Source organism: Hemibagrus wyckioides, linkage group LG20, assembly GCF_019097595.1.
Source record: "Hemibagrus wyckioides isolate EC202008001 linkage group LG20, SWU_Hwy_1.0, whole genome shotgun sequence".
Lineage (NCBI taxonomy): Eukaryota > Metazoa > Chordata > Actinopteri > Siluriformes > Bagridae > Hemibagrus > Hemibagrus wyckioides.
Genome location: NC_080729.1, coordinates 20,765,408 through 20,784,969, shown reverse-complemented (window position 1 = coordinate 20,784,969; position 19,562 = coordinate 20,765,408). Strand labels below are relative to the sequence as shown.

The 19,562-nt window shown below is 39.9% G+C and overlaps 2 protein-coding genes across 5 annotated transcripts; one reads left to right on the top strand and one right to left on the bottom strand.

The window, feature by feature from the left end:
* The first annotated feature begins 326 nt into the window (after positions 1-326).
* Positions 327-4,184, top strand: cdc20 (cell division cycle 20 homolog). 2 transcript variants are annotated; one of them, XM_058418734.1, is made up of 11 exons: positions 327-487; positions 963-1,169; positions 1,267-1,409; positions 1,502-1,601; positions 1,685-1,810; positions 1,934-2,130; positions 2,368-2,462; positions 2,679-2,895; positions 3,036-3,161; positions 3,267-3,384; positions 3,478-4,183. In XM_058418734.1, exons 2-11 carry the CDS (start codon positions 980-982, stop codon positions 3,636-3,638), a joined length of 1,473 nt encoding a protein of 490 aa, XP_058274717.1. In that variant the 5' UTR covers positions 327-487; positions 963-979; the 3' UTR covers positions 3,639-4,183. The 2 variants fall into 2 exon arrangements, with proteins under 2 accessions (XP_058274717.1, XP_058274718.1); XM_058418735.1 differs by having other exon boundaries at positions 329-487; positions 968-1,169; positions 3,478-4,184.
* A 367-nt stretch (positions 4,185-4,551) lies between these two features.
* elovl1a (ELOVL fatty acid elongase 1a) lies at positions 4,552-18,838 on the bottom strand. 3 transcript variants are annotated; one of them, XM_058418737.1, is made up of 9 exons: positions 12,934-13,155; positions 10,505-11,786; positions 10,278-10,369; positions 9,024-9,214; positions 8,053-8,133; positions 7,726-7,782; positions 7,064-7,169; positions 5,429-5,568; positions 4,552-5,248 (listed from the first exon to the last, which is right to left on the bottom strand). In XM_058418737.1, exons 3-9 carry the CDS (start codon positions 10,336-10,338, stop codon positions 4,937-4,939), a joined length of 948 nt encoding a protein of 315 aa, XP_058274720.1. In that variant the 5' UTR covers positions 10,339-10,369; positions 10,505-11,786; positions 12,934-13,155; the 3' UTR covers positions 4,552-4,936. The 3 variants fall into 3 exon arrangements, with proteins under 3 accessions (XP_058274720.1, XP_058274721.1, XP_058274719.1); XM_058418738.1 differs by lacking the exons at positions 10,505-11,786; positions 12,934-13,155 and adding an exon at positions 18,703-18,838; XM_058418736.1 differs by lacking the exon at positions 10,505-11,786 and having other exon boundaries at positions 12,934-13,154.
* Positions 18,839-19,562: the final 724 nt, after the last annotated feature.

Sequence of the window (19,562 nt, the reverse complement as noted above, 5' to 3'; positions counted from 1 at the left end):
TATCCAAAACGTGTCCGTGTTGTAAGTACATTGCTAATCAAGTAAGGATAAATAGGTTATCGATGATAGAACATACTTTAATAAATAATCCGATTTGTTTAACATGTTATGAAAGTACTGAAATATGAAATGTGAACATGAATATAACATTTTCTGCTTATTCGCCGCCACCCATCGAAACAGGAATGCGCGTGAATCTTTTGTGCACGCCCCTTAAAAGGATTCAACCAATCAGGTTGGAAAGAGTGAATGCGGCTGCCTTGGCAACATGCGAAGTACGATTTAAACGGACCAATCAGAATCGCGCGTTCAGACATTTAAAACGCACCCGAAGGGCCGTGGACTTTTTAATCTCTATCTGAGTTCTGAAGAGAAACAAGAAGTTTGTTATAAAGCGGAAGAGTTCTCGATTTTTAGTTTATTTTCTTTAGTATTTGCTTGCATAGCTGCTTTTACTGGATTGACTGAACCTGTTGTGGAGTATCGGGTAAGTGTTTATAACGAATGATCTCCCAGTTTTCTTTAGTAGCGTTAAAGTTAACCGTTAATTCCGTGGTCTCGAGATCAGTCGCGTGCTGTGCAAATGAACCTAAACCACTAATTCCTTCAAAAATAAACTTCTTTAATTGTGAACTTTTTACCTTATAACCTTGAGTTTACTAAATCCAAGACAGCATCTTGCTTTATAAATAGTTAGTTGCTAAATACTTCCCTACCTAGTGTGCACTACCAAATCCAGAGCATCTAGTGCGCGAGCCAGTCCTCAGAAACAAAAGATCTCATCTGAAATGTGGTGTTAGTGTTCATCATTTTTATCAAAAAACATCATTTTTACTTTGTGAGGAAATTATTCACCCAGTTTCTCTTCATGCTTTCTGAAACTCATTGTGTGTGTGTGTGTGTGTGTGTGTGTGTGTGTGTGTGTGTGTGTGTGTGTGTGTGTGTGTGTGTGTGTGTCTCAGGGCAGCCTTCGCTCATCATGGCTCACTTTGGTTTTGAGAATGACGTTCAGAACCTCCTGAAGCTGGACATGCCCCTCACCAACGCCCCGATGGCCAGGTGGCAGAGGAAAGCCAACACGTCCACCTTGTCCAGCTCGAACCCCCTGTCCCCGAACAAGAGCACCAACCGGTCTCAGAGCATGTCCAAAACCCCGAACAAAACTCCGGGTATGAGCCGTTTCAAAGATGAATTAAAGCTTATTTGTCTTGTGGCTTCCTAAATATTAGGTTATCATTAATTCTTTCCAACTCCGTGTCTGAACAGGAAAGAATGGCAAGAACCAAATCACGCCCTCCAAGGCCGGAGGAGACCGATTCATCCCTGTGAGAAATGCCAAGCAGATGGAAGTGGCGAGTTACCTCATCTCAAAGGAGAATGAAGCGGAGGAACCCGTATCTGTGACCACAGTGAGTCTCGATTTCTAAATAAAAATCTTCCATAATATATACTCCTGATCTGTGCACGTAGATCTAAACTGACCTGATGATTAAATATTCAGCAATCCAGTCAGAAGGCCTGGTCTGTGACACTGAACGGATGCGATCTCGAAGAGGCCAAAATCCTGCATCTGGGAGGAAAACCACTTAACGCCCCTGAAGGTCAGTGTGTTTATTTGTGTTGTGTATGGAGATTTTAAGGGGAAAAAAAAGCAGAAATGAAATGGGGGACCTTCTGCTTGCAGGCTACCAGAACAACTTGAAGGTCCTGTACAGCCAAGTTCACACACCCATGTCTCTGAAAAAGAACCGCTACATATCTTCAGTTCCAGACAGGGTTCTGGATGCCCCTGAGCTCCGGAACGACTTCTGTAAGTATCCCTAACGCTGGTTCTGGTGCTGGTTCCTTCAGCCACATCTCATTTGAGATCATTTGTGATCGGACACTGTGGAGGTGATGTTGATCAGACTTGTTCACCGCTTTCTGCACTCAGATCTGAACGTGATGGACTGGGGCAAGCTGAACGTTCTGGCCGTAGCTCTTTCGGAGCACGTGTACCTGTGGGATGCTGCGCTGGGGCAGATCGTGCTGCTGAAAAAGATGGAGGAGGAGAATGGCTACATCTCCTCCCTCTCCTGGAGCAAAGACGGAAACTTCCTGGCCATTGGGACGAGCGACTGCAAAGTGGAGGTAAAAAATAAACGCCTGCTGGAGTGTGAAGTGTGTTAATGAAAAAACGATTAAAGAGGCTGATTTTAAAGCTGGATGTTGGGTTGTGTTCAACACACCGGATACAATCTGACCTGTTTGTAGTTCACAGGTGCGTTTATACAGGAAGTGCTGCTTTTACCGTACTGCTACAAACCAGTCTGAATGCTTTTTAATGGGATGGTGGCTTTAGTGACCTCATGCTCTCCCTCTCTGCAGCTGTGGGACGTTCAGTGTCAGAAGCGTCTGCGCAGTATGGACGGTCATAGTGCCAGAGTCAGCTGCTTGAGCTGGAACGAACACATCCTGGCCAGGCAAGTGATCAAATCAGCATGTCCCTATGGCACTAGTGTGAAAGGGAAGCTCAGTCTGCCCTCTTCCACATACATCAGATCAGAGACGGGATCGGACAGGTGTTGGTGTCCCGCCTGTTTAACTTGTTAAAGATGGCAGGTGGTTCGTGTAGGCAAGAGTCAGGATATTAAGATGGAGGCAACATGTTAAATAAAAACCTCATCTTTCCTGTACAGTGGTTCCAGATCTGGTTTGATTCACCAGCATGACGTCCGTGTAGCAGATCATCACCTGTCCACAATGAGGGGTCACGTTCAGGAGGTGTGCGGTCTCTCCTGGTCTCCAGATGGCCGCTATTTAGCCAGCGGTGGAAACGACAACATGGTGCACGTCTGGAGCCCCAGATCTCCGGCGCCGATGCACATGTTCACTGAACACCAAGGAGCCGTGAAGGTGGGTGTGGCACGTAGAAGACACGCGTTAATGTAGCTTTCACAGTTCCCTACTCCAAACAGGGCAAGGAGAGCTTCAGAGGATGTTCACACTCTTGTATGAGGTTTTAGCTATAACACTTTGTCCTGTTTGGTGTGCAGGCACTGGCATGGTGTCCATGGCAACCGAGCATCCTGGCATCAGGAGGAGGAACCAGCGACCGACACATTCGCATCTGGAACGTCAACAGCGGCTCGTGCGTCACTTCCTGGAACACTCAGTCTCAGGTGAACAAACCTCTCCAGCACGGTTCTGGACTCTGATTGGTCAGACGCTTCACTTTTATGGTGAAGAAACAACCTTCAGTATGTGACTATCTCTGATCTTTTCAGGTCACATCTCTCGTGTTTGCACCGAACTACAAGGAGCTCGTATCCGGTCACGGTTTCTCACACAACAAGATCTTCATCTGGAAATATCCCGCGCTCACTAAAGTGGCCGAGCTCGAAGGTCAGTTCTGCTGCTGTGAACGTGACAATCGCTAGAATCCTCTCCACGTTTCTGATGTCCTACAGCTTTCATGTTGCGCTTTCTGTCTTCTAGGCCACGAAGGTCGCATCCTGAACATGGCCCTCAGTCCCGACAGCTCCGTCCTGGCCTCCATCAGTGCCGACGAAACCATCCGACTCTGGAAGTCCTTTGAGAAAGATCCCACCAAAAAAGCCAAGCCTGCGAGCAGCAGCATCCAGCAGCTGATCCGCTGAGCGGCGTTTTAATCGTGTTTATATCGAGTTAAGTTATGTATGAATGAGTTCTTGTAAATTTCGAATAAAGGTTTTGTGTGGGGTTTTTCATTCGCTTTGAAACTCTTCCTCCTTGATCACAGGGTTTGTTTTTATTTGGGATCGTCCGTCTCGAACATGCGCTCACTGCTGTTTTAGAAATGAAGTGAGACTCTGCCTGATGTGGGAACAAGAAGTTTTTAATATTCAGTAAAGTTTTTTTTTTTTTTTTTTGTATAATTGTTATTCTTGAATTCTTGAGATGATATTTTATGGAAGGAGTCTCCAGTGTTGAGTCTTCTGCAGGTTCTCAGCACATCACCAGACTTAGTGCAGCTTTTAATTTTATTAACATGAGCTAATAGAGGCTGGTGAGGGAACGACTGTTTTATAGTGGTTATGATGGCCATGACGACAAACTTTTTCTTCCACACCATTAAACGTAACCCTCACTGTATAAATGATGTATAAGTGTCACATTGCTGTTGAATGTGAGGAATAAAACATGCTGTTAAAGGAAAATGACCCACCTCTGTGTCGTAACACTGTTTGCTTCATCACAGCAGCCTGATTTTAATTATTTTCTTGCAGCAGCACCACAGGGTTTAATTTTGCTTACATTAGAACATTACCTCCAACATTTCATCAGAATTATGTGACTAAGATATCTAATAAGGTTAGTGACTTTCGTAGCATGGATGATCATCCAATCAGACTGGAGAAGCCTCCACTCACCTGTCAAACTACAAAGCTCCACCTCCAGCTGTAACCTCCAGACCATCTAACAAGCACATTTTCTGGCTTCAGCTAATCTTCATAATTGCACTTTTAATTCTGTTATTCTAGGTCAAAGATCAGATCACTGGAGCTCAAAACTGCAGGCCTCACATGAATATTTAATCAGTGTTTAATATAAAAGTTTATTTTTTTTTATACACAAAAAACATTGCATCTGTACCACCTAACTTTGCACAAATATTTATTTACAGTTGATTCAGATGCACTGTGTGTGTGTGTGTGTAGAAACTGGGAGAATCGTGTGCTAATGACGCAAAAGTCAGCGTGACATCTGTAAAGCTGAACATCTTTTCATGCACCATGGACAAATAAATACAACAAAAAAAGCAGGTGAACAGACGTGTGCCTCATCTCCCATGTGATCTCACATACATCCACAAACCCAGGAACCTTCTCATCATCTTCCATCATTCTTACCAAGTCCTTCACGCTAGCTGTGCTCATGCTAGCCCTCATCGTGTTTTCCTCCTCCTCCTTTTCCTTTATACCTCCTTGACCTTCCCGTTCACAGCGAACCCGTTTGTGTAGTGCACGGTGCGGTTCTCCGGGTGTGTGCCGTTAGCCAATATGGCCGTCTCGGTGCCGTTAGTGTAGCCATTCTGCTTGGGTTTGTCTTCGCTGCTGACGGGGAGCCGCTTACCCTTGACATAAGCCTGGATCCAGAAGTTGGAGAAGAGAACAAAGAAGAACATGCCGTACATCCAGATGAGGTGGATAAATATGGGCACCTGGTATTCGCAGTCTTTAATGAAGTAATACTGAGAGATGTGGACCGACACCACGATGAACTGAGTCTGTGGAAACAAAACAGTATCAGGAACCAGAACTGAAACCAGATCTTCGACAGATCTTCTTAGCTCATTATTTTAACAACATGGTGAGGTTTTCAGTAAGGACACGTTCATGTATGGAAGGAGTCTAGCGTCCAGCGTCAGCACCGTGTAACGGTCAGAGATAAAGTGAAGGTGACTAACCAGCTGGATAGCGGTCATGTACTTCTTCCACCAAAGGTACTTCTGAAAGTGCGGTCCGGCTGCAGCGAGGCCGTAGTAGGTGTACATGATGACGTGGACCGTCGCGTTCACCATGGCGTGGAAGGAACCCATTCCCCCAGCTAGCGTTCAGAAACAGAGGGGCGGAGTTAGAAAGCGTCAACAAATCGAGGGATACAAAGTGATTTCAGTAAACACACCGGGATTCATTTCTATAAGCAAATGAGCGGTTCATTCATTATAGTACGTAGATGAGAGTTCATTCCTCCTCCTCTGCATTCATACCTCAAACACCTGAAACCTGACATGTCTTTATTGTATTCAGCAGATGAACCGTTTCGATTTAGGAACTGATCCAAACAGCATCAAGTCCTGCTGGTTTTTAATGGACGAGGATTGGAGTCTGATGAATCAGGCCAAGGATGAGGGTACGAAAGCTCAGAGAAGAGTTACATCTCATCCAAAAAGGTCAATACAAACCTTTTTTAACTTTAAATATTAAAAACATTTATCCTAAAACTTGCTTCATTGCTTCAAGGGTGAGCATGCTTTGAGTATCTTTTTATTTAAGATTTTTATCATAAAAACCAACCAAGTGAACAGAAAATAACCCTAAAATCCACTGAATTAAACCATCAACCATTAGGCTAAATTTCCCCAGCGGGTGGTTACATGACCATCAGACCATCAGAAAAAGGCGGACTTCAGGGAAGGAGCAGGATCGACGTGAAATCTTTTGAGCAGAGTGAAAGAGTAGATCATCTCCCTGCACAAACACCATGGAAAAACAAACATCTCTTTCTAATAGAGAAGATACCAGGATCTGCTGCGGTGTTCCGCCATGCCTGACTGAGGAAGACTGAGGCAGGACCCAGGAGGAGGAAAAGGTAATCTGAGGAGGATTAGGATGCCTGATCATCAGCAGAAGTTTCATTTGAGATGTGCAGTGGAGAGTTTGATCAAATCTACGTGTAAAATAATAACGAATGAAGCGATGGAGAACATTTCTACATGTAAAATACGATCCCAATCAAATTCACTGTCCGGTAAAGACAAACCCTGAGACCGGACTTCCACCAACCCCAGGGGCTGAGGAGGAGTGGAGATCAACTTCTTATAAAGAGTAGGTAGAAATCAACTTGTTGGATTTCTGTGAGAGCAGATCCACAGTGCAACAAGTCTGAGGGAGAAAAGATCCAGGGATGGAACAAGAATCATTTAGAACATCAGCCTCTTAGGACTTTTTGTGGCTGATCGCAAGAACCAGAGAAAAACTGTTATTCCACTCCGAGGAGTGTCCGTGTCTACACAGTTTTAGACGTAGATTAAGCTGAGTTCTGAATGCTGACAACTAAAAAGATTAAAATGTGGGAAGGATCTTCGTCCCGTTAACTCATTAAAAACAGATCAGAACCCTTTTATCCGATTCAAATAAACCCCTTACATCAAGCTCTGATTGAAAATGGAGGAGAAGGAGCAAAGGAAAAAAAAGATGAGAGGAAGAATTTTTTATTAAGGCAACGAGTGCATTTTTAAAAAAAAAAAAACAGAAACTCCCATTTGTTTGTCCTCCATCAAGGTTAAAAAGCCAAAGTACTGAGAGACGAGAAGACTCACCCGGGGCGAGAGTGATGCCCCACCACCAGCTCCAGGGCAGCACTGAGTGGTGAAAGATGTGCAGGAACGTCACCTGACTGTGTTTCTTCCTCAACACAAAGAAAACCTGCAGGACAAAACACACACAGACAGACACACACACACACACACACAGACACACAGACAGACAGACACACAGACAGACAGACACACAGACAGACACACACAGACAGACACAGACAGACAGACAGACAGACAGACAGACAGACAGACACACACACAGACAGACACACACACACACAGACACACACAGACAGACAGACAGACACACACAGACAGACAGACAGACAGACACACACAGACAGACAGACACACACACACAGACAGACACACACACACACACAGACAGACACACACACAGACAGACAGACAGACACACACACAGACAGACACACACACACACAGACAGACACACACACACACAGACAGACACACACACACACAGACAGACACACACACAGACAGACACACACACACACAGACAGACACACAGAATAAAGAATAAAGAAATGGTGTCATGAATATTCAGGATTACGGATTATCTTCATGATATATGAGGGGAAAAATGTACAGAAGAGAGAAAAACACACGCCACCACATTAACAGACAGGAGAAGTGCTTACAGTGTCGAGAAGTTCCACATATTTTGAAAAATAGAACAACCAGGCCACTCGAATCATCTGTGGAGGAAAAAACAAACATGAAACATCCAGCTGAAATCTCACACTCGTCAGTCCACAAGACAGAAGAGTAGAACACCGAGGGAGGGGGTGGAGTCACCGTTACCACAGTAACTACAATTTATTAAAGAGCAAAATGTGGTACTTTTATCCATTTATAGTTCCGTTAGATGATCTGGAACGTTCATGAAACTACAGGAGCTCTCACTCCGGCCCCAGCAGATGTAGGTTAAGTGATCTGATGAGGAGCGAGCGGATGCTGGTGTTTACCCTGAGAGTCTGTGGGCTAGTGGAGATGTCGATGAGGTCACACCTCCACGTGAACGTCGTCGCCCAGCCGGACATCATGAACTGAAACGAACAACAAGGAATAAAAATGTAAATGAAGCCGAACACTCCGGAGATCTTTCTGCTCCTTCGTTCAGGTTACACAGGGTTCACACGGCAGCATTTCACCTCGTTCCGAGAGCGATGATGTCATCACCTAATTGCAGGAAGATATCTGTGGAATTCACGACGTCACCTGGACAGGTTAATTCACATACAGGCCTAATCTTGCTTTTAGGAAATGACCCAATTGGAGACATTAACAATCCTTCACATGTTTGTGGACCGGATGATAAATAAACAAATTAATTAATATTAAACTTTATTACAGTTCATTTTTAAGTGTGAAATTAGAGCATTATTTGCTTCATAATTCCAAGAAGCTGTCAGGAGTTCAGCACTTTAGCTCAACTGGTTTGCTAGCAGGTGAGCTCTCAGAGAACAGGTTCTTCTAGGGTTCTTTAGGGATGACTGGATACTCAATGGATTAAAAGTTCTAAAAAAAGGTTTAACTTCTGCTAGAAAAACTCTACTGAACTGTTCTATAGAGAACACGGACAAAATTCTACACTTTTTGAGAGAGTGCTAGTTATTAGCAAAGTCAGAGTTATAAAGATTAAACAATGGGTTTGAATTGAGATCAGACCGGATCAGACTTATCAGATAATCACACTGGATCAGACTTCATGTATCTGATTGGCTCATGTCTTTTGTCCTTACTAGACCTAAAGTTTTTTAGGCGACACTAATATTTTTTATGCAAAGTCCTGTGTCTGAAGATGGTCATTTCCATCTTTAAGGCCAGGACTGAACAGAAGTGAATGTAATTTGCAAGCTGATTTATTTATTTTGGAAAGGAAGGAATTTAGGAAAGCCAAAAAAGGAGAGGTGTGAAGAAAAGCGGCGTTTCCCACCTCGTAAACGATGTAGGCGTTGAAGAACACCATGCAGAAGTTGTAAATGACCATGGGGACTTTGAGGTGGTAGGGTTTGCGGTTGGCCATGTAGCGTGGCCCCACGTACAGAACCAGGACCACGTAACTCACTAGGATGAGGGTCATCTGGATCGGACTCTGCATCAGAGGGTAATCCCGCACTCGTGCATCTGAGCACAGAATAAAGATGGTTTATGTTTATGTTAACTATAACATTTCAGCAAATCATTAACACACAAACAGCTGAACTGACCACTGACCAGTTCTCTGGATGATAAGACAGTTTTTTCTGCCTTTTAAGCAAAATACATCAATACCTTTAAGTCATTCTAATTAATCGAATCATGCCTATTTATTAGTGTCTTTATGATAGGCGTCATATGGCTTTGGGGCAGAGTCTGATTGGTTAAAGCATGATGATGTCACCAGTGAGTGATGCATCATGGTATACAAAAGTTTCCCAGTTACTTTATTAAAGAAGTTATATTACACTCCTTTACAAATCCAGCTGGGAATGAAGCTAGTGAATACACATCAGCTTAGCGAGTTCCCAGCGAGGTAACGATACGCAGATGTAGTTAGATATCTCAGCGATTTTGAAACATCAAGGTCTGGAAAGCACTTAAAAAATTCAAAAGGTTTAATTATATTATGCTAATAATCACATCCTCAGATCAGTAACATCCAATGGCAGAACAGCCAGGAGTCAAACAGCCAATCAAAATAACTGGTGGGCAGGATTACCTTTACTTTTCCACCATTTAGCAGACACCCTTATCCAGAGTGACTCACAATTCATCTCAGTTTATACACCTGAGCAGTTGAGGGTTAAGAGCCTTGATCAAGGGCCCAGCAGTGGCAGTTTGGTGGACCTGGGATCCGAACTCACAACCTTCTTATCAGTAGAGTCCCACACCTTCACCACTCAGCTACCACATCCCTCTTATACAGGATTCTATATTATAACCATGTTCCACGCTCCAGGATGTACTCGATGCTATCAAAAACATTTTAACATCCATAACATTGCATTTCAGCAATACTTAACCACAAATGCATCATTTTAACATTAACATCAACATCTTCATCATCCTCCTCCTCCTAGATTACTAAACTGTTGAATATTTTCCACTACACTGTACCTTATATATCTCATATACAGTACCACTGTAATTTAAATTCTGACCTGTGACCTCACAGAGTGTGTGTGTTTTTCTCTCAGAGTATACTCACCTGTTCTCTTGAGGAGGTAGTCATAGAACCTCATGATATTTGAAAACACTTCCTGTATCATCCTTCCTGCGTCACTTCAGCCGTTCTGTAAACTAAAAACAAAACAGAAGAAAAAGCGTGAAAAACGGGACATCAGGCAGCTTCAGAAACGAGCAGCGCTAACACACACACACCGCTCACAAGTCAACAACGGCGAGGAACGAGCTATAAAAGCAAACAGGAAGCACCTGTCCAGGTGAGCAGAACAAACAGCAGCCCGCGAGCACTGGAGCTGATCCGTGCGACAGAACTGTGATGCGGTGCGCTCCGTCACGTCACTTTAAATACCAGCTTTCCAGAAAAATTTGCAAAGGCAAATATGCAGCAGCAAACGGCCCTGGAGAAAACCGGCACAGCGGCTCATAAACCGGAGCGTGACGCATTAAACACCATTCCTGAGCTGGTGAGTGAGATGGCATGATGTCAGCCTTCAGCACCATGACCTGCTCAACGAGTCAGCGTGATCAGCTAAATACACACACATCATGACACAGGACCACAGAGAACACTGAAGGAACAGAACATCACAGGCACCAGGTTCTTCTCAGGAAGCTCAACAAACCTGAGATCAGATATTTCTCACCACGGTTCCTCTGCTGGACTGAAAGATAAATCTTCAATGAACATCCAATATATATCTAGATCGTTTTCAGGAGTGCTATACTACAATCTGAAGAGTTCCTTGTCCTTTAAAGGTTCTTTTTAGAACCCTACATCAGACTGGTTGTGTATCAGACTAGCCCAATTCTGAAGAACTTTGGAAGAACCTTTTCTATGGCTAGTAAACACCAGTTCTAGATGTTATGAAGAAAAAATGAGTAATAATTTGGAGTTTGCGCCACAGACTGAACAGATAATACTCACTCTTAGATAGAAAGGGTTCCTCAAGAGCTCCTACAGGGTTCCAAGAAAAGTTAAGGGTTCTTTAATGGTTCTTAAAAGATATGGTTTCTTTTTACAGGGCATTGTATTTTAATTTAGCATGAAATTGGGATTAGTTGGGTTTGGTAGTTGGTGGTGTTGGGTTTGTCGGTGTTGCGTCTCTTCAGATCAGCCAGAGAAATACTGAGGAAATTTCTAGAAAGATGCAGAATGGCAAATACGCGGCACTGTGAGGGATGTTTTCTCTCAGACTTCATCAAGTGCAAATTCAGAACTTTTAGTAACGCGTGCTAAAATGTCCGTATTGATAAATGCTCTCAGTGTCACTTTAATTCCCATCCTGACAGAAACAAAATCCATTCATGCGGAGCAGATCAAACAACTTTAACAAATGTGTACGTCCTTTATCTTTGTCCATAACGTAAAAAAAAAAACACAAAACAATGTCTCTACTCCAAATCAAGCCTTTTCAGAGTTCCTCACACGAACCTAAAAAAAGTTAAAGCTTTATTAAAATGCTCTATATCATCGTTGTTCAGTTTCACTGCCTGTGGTGTGTCCTGTGATGGGGTCACTCCTGGTCCTGTCCTGAGTGAAAAAAGGAAAAACAAATAAACAAAACCCTATCCCACATCACACTCCAGCGCTAAAGGTTTATTCCTGACTAAAAAATTGCAATATAAAGCTAAAAAACAGGAACGATGACATTATTTTACCTCAGAGTACATCATTACTGCAGCTGATAAACGCTCAGCTCTGTTTCATAAAAATGCCACAAAAATAATATTAAAGTGCATTAAAATGGTGTTACTGCTTAGTCTTAAGTCAGACAAGGAATTAATAATAAAGTGTAAAGCATCTTTAATCATTACTGAGGCTTGAATAGTGAAATAGTGAGGCAGTGAGTAATGTCTGTACAGCCGTGTCACGCCCTTTACTGCCCTGACGGAAACAAGTGAAAGCTTTCAGACATGTCAAAGTTTCTGAATAAAACTTTCTGTTTTAAAAACTAATCTTTAAAAGAAAGAGCAGGTTTTTGATTCACTGTTAAAGCTTACTTCAATTTCAAACATTAATTGATATTAAAGTTGAATTATCTAAATATATACCAGTTTGATTCATTTTCCTGTCCTGACACAAACAGCTCTCCTGTTTCTAAATAAATTGACCAATTGTTCTTCTTATGAATTGATCAGTCACGTCAGGTCTAACAAAATAGAGTATTTACAAATCAAGATCCTGGTCCAGTATTTCCTCGGATTTTCTGAATTCAGGAATAAAATCCATCAAAGTTGCTGTAAAATTTCACAGCTTCACTTCCTGTCCTGACAAAAACAAGCCTGCAGACACCAGGTCACAGAAATATCACACAATTTCTATTTAAAACTACAAGACAGGAATAATTACAGCTGTGTTTTCTTTCCCCTTTAGCATGAACCTGTATGACTAAATGAGTAAAGCCAGTCAGACAGGTGAGGTGAAGAGGAGCCGAGCGAGTCGCACAGGTATAGGAGGACAGGAGCGAGTGATGAAAAGACAGATAGAGCCGCAGACAGTTTATAATCAGATAAAAGTGTAAATATGAGGATAGACGATGTTTAGTTTCTTGTTTTTGTATCTCTCTCTCTCTCTCTGAGTTTAAGAGGAAGAAAGAGGGCACATGTAGAAATGAAGATGAAATTAAAGTTAAAATGTTCATCAGTGAGGTATGTAAGTAACTTTCTTCTCAGCTCACCTTTTACTTCACACCTCAGGCCCAATGTCCCAAACACTTGCCCAAATATCCTCCAAATCTGAGCCTACTCCAAACTAAAGTCAGAGGAAATGTGGCAGTTTCTGAGCTTCAGTCCTGTTGGTCTTCATTTACACTCCAGTTTTCCAGCAGCACGAGGAAAAACAAATCAAGGTGTGTTTGTTAGCAGTGACAGACCAGGAGTGAATGGGAATCTCAGCTCTCAATTTAACTGAGAGTAAAAGTTAGCACACATAGAAACCCCGCCCACCTGCTCCTTTCAACCACACCCTGCCCTAGCCACACCCACTGCAACCAAATCCAGGCTTCCTATTGGCTGCTGAGAGAATGCCTGATCTTCAGCACTGCTCTGCTTCTGCTATGCTGAAGAAGTGGGTGAGATATTCAAGGGAGGGATGATGTGTGTGTGTGTGTGTGTGTGTGTGATAATGAAAAGCTGTATTGTTCAAGCCACAAAACACACACACGCACACACACAGCTTTTTAGTTTGCTGTAACAGTCTGCTTTAGAAGTGAAACATGATCAACAACAAAAAGATTATACATTATACACACTATACACTATATACTATACACTACACACTATACACTACATAGTATACACTACACACTATACACTATATACTATACACTACACACTATACACTACATACTATACACTACACACTATACACTACACACTATATACTATACATTACACACTATACACTACATACTATACACAACACACTATACACTACACACTATACACTACATACTATACACTACACACTATACACTACACACTATACACTATATACTATACACTACATACTATACACTACACACTATACACTATATACTATACACTACACACTATACACTACACATTATACACTATATACTATACACTACATACTATACACTACACACTATACACTATATACTATACACTACACACTATACACTACACACTATACACTACACACTATACACTATATACTATACACTACACACTATACACTACACACTATACACTACACACTATACACTACACACTATACACTACATACTATACACTACACACTATACACTACATACTATACACTACACACTATACACTACACACTATACACTACACACTATACACTACATAGTATACACTACACACTATACACTATATACTATACACAACACACTATACACTACACACTATACACTATATACTATACACTACACACTATACACTACATACTATACACTACACACTATACACTACATACTATACACTACACACTATACACTACATACTATACACTACACACTATACACTACACACTATACACTATATACTATACACTACATACTATACACTACACACTATACACTACACACTATATACTATACATTACACACTATACACTACATACTATACACTACACACTATACACTACATACTATACACTACACACTATACACTATATACTATACACTACACACTATACACTACATACTATACACTACACACTATACACTATATACTATACACTACACACTATACACTACATAGTATACACTACACACTATACACTACATACTATACACTATATACTATACACTACATACTATACACTACACACTATACACTACACACTATACACTACACACTATACACTATATACTATACACTACACACTATACACTACATAGTATACACTACACACTATACACTATATACTATACACTACACACTATACACTACATAGTATACACTACACACTATACAATACACACTATACACTACACATTATACACTACATACTATACACTACATACTATACACTACACACTATACACTACATACTATACACTACATAGTATACACTACACACTATACAATACACACTACACACTATACACTACATACTATACACTACACATTATACACTACATACTATACACTACATACTATACACTACACAGTATACATTACATACTATACACTACATACTATACACTACACACTATACACTACATACTATACACTACATAGTATACACTACACATTATACACTACACACTATACACTACACACTATACACTACATACTATACACTACATACTACACACTACACACTACATACTACACACTATACACTACATACTATACACTACATACTACACACTATACACTACATACTACACACTACATACTATACACTACACACTATACACTACATACTACACACTACATACTATACACTACATACTACACAATATACACTACATACTACACACTACATACTATACACTACACACTATACACTACATACTACACACTATACACTACATACTATACACTACATACTACACACTATACACTACATACTACACACTACATACTATACACTACACACTATACACTACATACTACACACTATACACTACATACTATACACTACATACTACACACTACATACTATACACTACACACTATACACTACATACTACACACTACATACTATACACTACACACTACATACTATACACTACATACTACACACTATACACTACATACTACACACTACACACTATACACTACATACTACACACTATACACTACATACTACACACTACACACTATACACTACACACTACATACTACACACTATACACTACATACTACACACTACACACTATACACTACATACTATACACTACATACTACACACTATACACTACACACTATACACTACACACTACATACTATACACTACATACTACACACTATACACTACATACTACACACTACATACTATACACTACACACTATACACTACATACTATACACTACACACTATACACTACATACTATACACTACATACTACACACTATACACTACATACTATACACTACACACTATACACTACATACTATACACTACATACTACACACTATACACTACATACTATACACTACACACTATACACTACATACTATACACTACACACTATACACTACACACTACATACTACACACTATACACTACATACTACACACTACACACTATACACTACATACTATACACTACATACTACACACTATACACTATACTCTACACACTATACTCTACACACCACACACTATACACTATACACTACACACTATACACCACACACTATAGACTACACACTATACACTACACAATATACACTAAACACTAAACACTATACTCTACACAGTATACACTACACACCACACACTATACACTACACACTATACACTACACACTATACACCACACACTATACACTACACACTATACACCACACACTATAGACTACACACTATACACTACACACTATACACCACACACTATACACTACACACTATACACCACACACTATACACTATACACTACACACTATACACTACACACTATACACTACACACTACATACTACACACTATACACTACATACTACACACTACACACTATACACTACATACTATACACTACATACTACACACTACACACTATACACTACATACTATACACTACATACTACACACTATACACTACATACTACACACTATACACTACACACTACATACTATACACTACATACTACACACTATACACTACATACTACACACTACATACTATACACTACATACTATACACTACATACTACACACTATACACTACACACTATACACTACACACTACACACTATACACTACACACTATACACTACATACTATACACTACATACTACACACTATACACTACACACTATACACTACACACTACATACTATACACTACACACTACATACTACACACTACACACTATACACTACATACTACACACTATACACTACATACTATACACTACATACTACACACTATACACTACACACTATACACTACACACTACACACTATACACTACACACTACATACTATACACTACATACTACACACTATACACTACATACTACACACTACACACTACATACTATACACTACATACTACACACTATACACTACACACTATACACTACACACTACATACTATACACTACATACTACACACTATACACTACACACTATACACTACATACTATACACTACATACTACACACTATACACTACACACTATACACTACACACTACATACTATACACTACACACTACATACTATACACTACACACTATACACTACATACTACACACTACACACTATACACTATATACTATACACTATACACTACATACTATACACTACATACTACACACTATACACTACATACTACACACTATACACTACATACTACACACTACATACTATACACTACACACTATACACTACATACTACACACTACATACTATACACTACACACTATACACTACATACTACACACTACACACTATACACTACATACTACACACTATACACTACATACTATACACTACATACTACACACTATACACTACATACTACACACTATACACTACATACTACACACTACATACTACACACTATACACTACACACTATACACTACATACTACACACTACATACTACACACTATACACTACATACTACACACTACATACTATACACTACACACTATACACTACACACTACATACTATACACTACATACTACACACTATACACTACATACTATACACTACACACTATACACTACATACTATACACTACATACTATACACTACACACTATACACTACACACTATACACTACACACTATACACTACATACTACACACTACACACTATACACTACACACTATACACTATACACTACATACTACACACTACATACTATACACTACACACTATACACTACACACTACATACTATACACTACACACTATACACTACATACTACACACTACACACTATACACTACACACTATACACTATACACTACATACTACACACTACATACTATACACTACACACTATACACTACACACTACATACTATACACTACATACTACACACTATACACTACATACTATACACTACACACTATACACTACATACTACACACTACATACTATACACTTTTTATTGACTTTTCAGTAGAATTATTTTTAAACTTTTAATTTGTAATTTTGATCTTTTTTTCCATAGAAATTTCGGCTTTTAGTCTTGAGTTTTTGTGATATAATTTTTTATTATGTTTTATCATGTGTGTTCTATTTATTTATCTTTACAATCAATATTTGAGTTTTAAAAGCCCTGTTCATGTCTTTATCCTATTTTTTTTTCATTTGAATGCTGGATTTTTAATGGTCTGCAATTACAATTCAACATACAGTTTTAAAAAAAGAAAATATAAATATCCAGTGGTGTAATGTAACACAGTAAAATGACTTCATTACAGTACTTAAGTATTTTTTGAGAGTTTTTGTACTTTACTTGAGTTTTTATATTTCTGTCAACTTTTACTTTTACTTCACTACTTTATTGCAACAAATTCTATACTTTTACTCCGATACATTTTCTGTTTGGCATTTTTGTTACTTACTACAAAAAAAATCTGCGTCCAAATTTGCGGTAAAGGAAGTTAGTGGTCAGTGATGACTTTAGGCCATGTCCACATGGAGCATTTTTTTTAAATTCTGTCCACACAACCTACGTGTTAAAAATATCTTTGTCCACATGAAAACGCAAAACGCCCTGTTAAGTGCTGTCAGGAGCCTAGCCAATCAGAAGCCTAGACAAAACTTTATTACCGGTTCCAGTAGTTTAACAACAATGGCGTGTTGTGGGAAAGCGATGCCTTTGACAAATTTCATTGTAGAATGTAGAAGTCCGACCGGGTCTCGTCCAAAACCGCCATCGCTGTGTGCCTGGGCTGTGTTGTGGGAGTTTTGTATGCAGCAGCAGTGAGCTCCGTATTACATTCCGGCCCTCTGTTCATGACCATAATATGTGGGAGTAACTGTGTGTGTGTGCACGCATGTAAAAGTCCAGTAAACAACGTTAACACAGTCAGTAGTTCATGTAAGTCTGCTATTGCACAAAATATCTTCATAAACAAAGCTCAGAAAATCGAGGAGACCGGCGCACAGACAATGACGTCAATTCATCAGAATCTCCGTTCCCCCTGTCCACACACCACCACTGAAGACGGAGTTTTGGAAAATCTTCACTTTGGAAGGAGTTTTCCAAAAGCTCCGTTTTCAACGTCCTCAAACTGCATTAGCATGTGGACGAAAGGTCAAAACACAGAGAAAAATCTCCCTTCTTAAAAATCCCCGGGTTCGAGTGGACATGGCCTTAGGTACAAGCTCACATGTATGGAAACACTGATACTGTACACTTCATTACAATACAGTTCTAAAGGCCTCTTCTGTCTTTCATGCAAGTCTTATTTTTTTGGTGCTGCACTTATTGAGAAGTTTAAGAAAGAAAGCAATACAGAATAAAATTCATAATTCTCCAAATTTTTACAGTCTTGCTTTTTTTTTATTAATTTACTTCTACTTTTACTTTCCACACGAGTACATTCATGAAAATACTACTTTCATACTTAAGTACAGTTTATTTCAGATACTTTAAAACTTTTACTCAAGTAGAATTATAATGGTTG

Bases quoted from the DNA above. Each gene is read 5' to 3' on its own strand.
- cdc20 (XM_058418735.1), top strand. From the start codon at position 980: ATGGCTCACTTTGGTTTTGAGAATGACGTTCAGAACCTCCTGAAGCTG. The intron at 1,602-1,684 runs GTCAGTGTGTTT...TTCTGCTTGCAG, and splicing joins ACCACTTAACGCCCCTGAAG to GCTACCAGAACAACTTGAAG. The intron at 2,131-2,367 runs GTAAAAAATAAA...CCCTCTCTGCAG, and splicing joins CGAGCGACTGCAAAGTGGAG to CTGTGGGACGTTCAGTGTCA.
- elovl1a (XM_058418738.1), bottom strand. From the start codon at position 10,338: ATGATACAGGAAGTGTTTTCAAATATCATGAGGTTCTATGACTACCTC. The intron at 9,215-10,277 runs GTGAGTATACTC...TTCTGTGCTCAG, and splicing joins CTACCTCCTCAAGAGAACAG to ATGCACGAGTGCGGGATTAC. The intron at 5,569-7,063 runs GTGAGTCTTCTC...TCTGAACGCTAG, and splicing joins GGGCATCACTCTCGCCCCGG to CTGGGGGAATGGGTTCCTTC.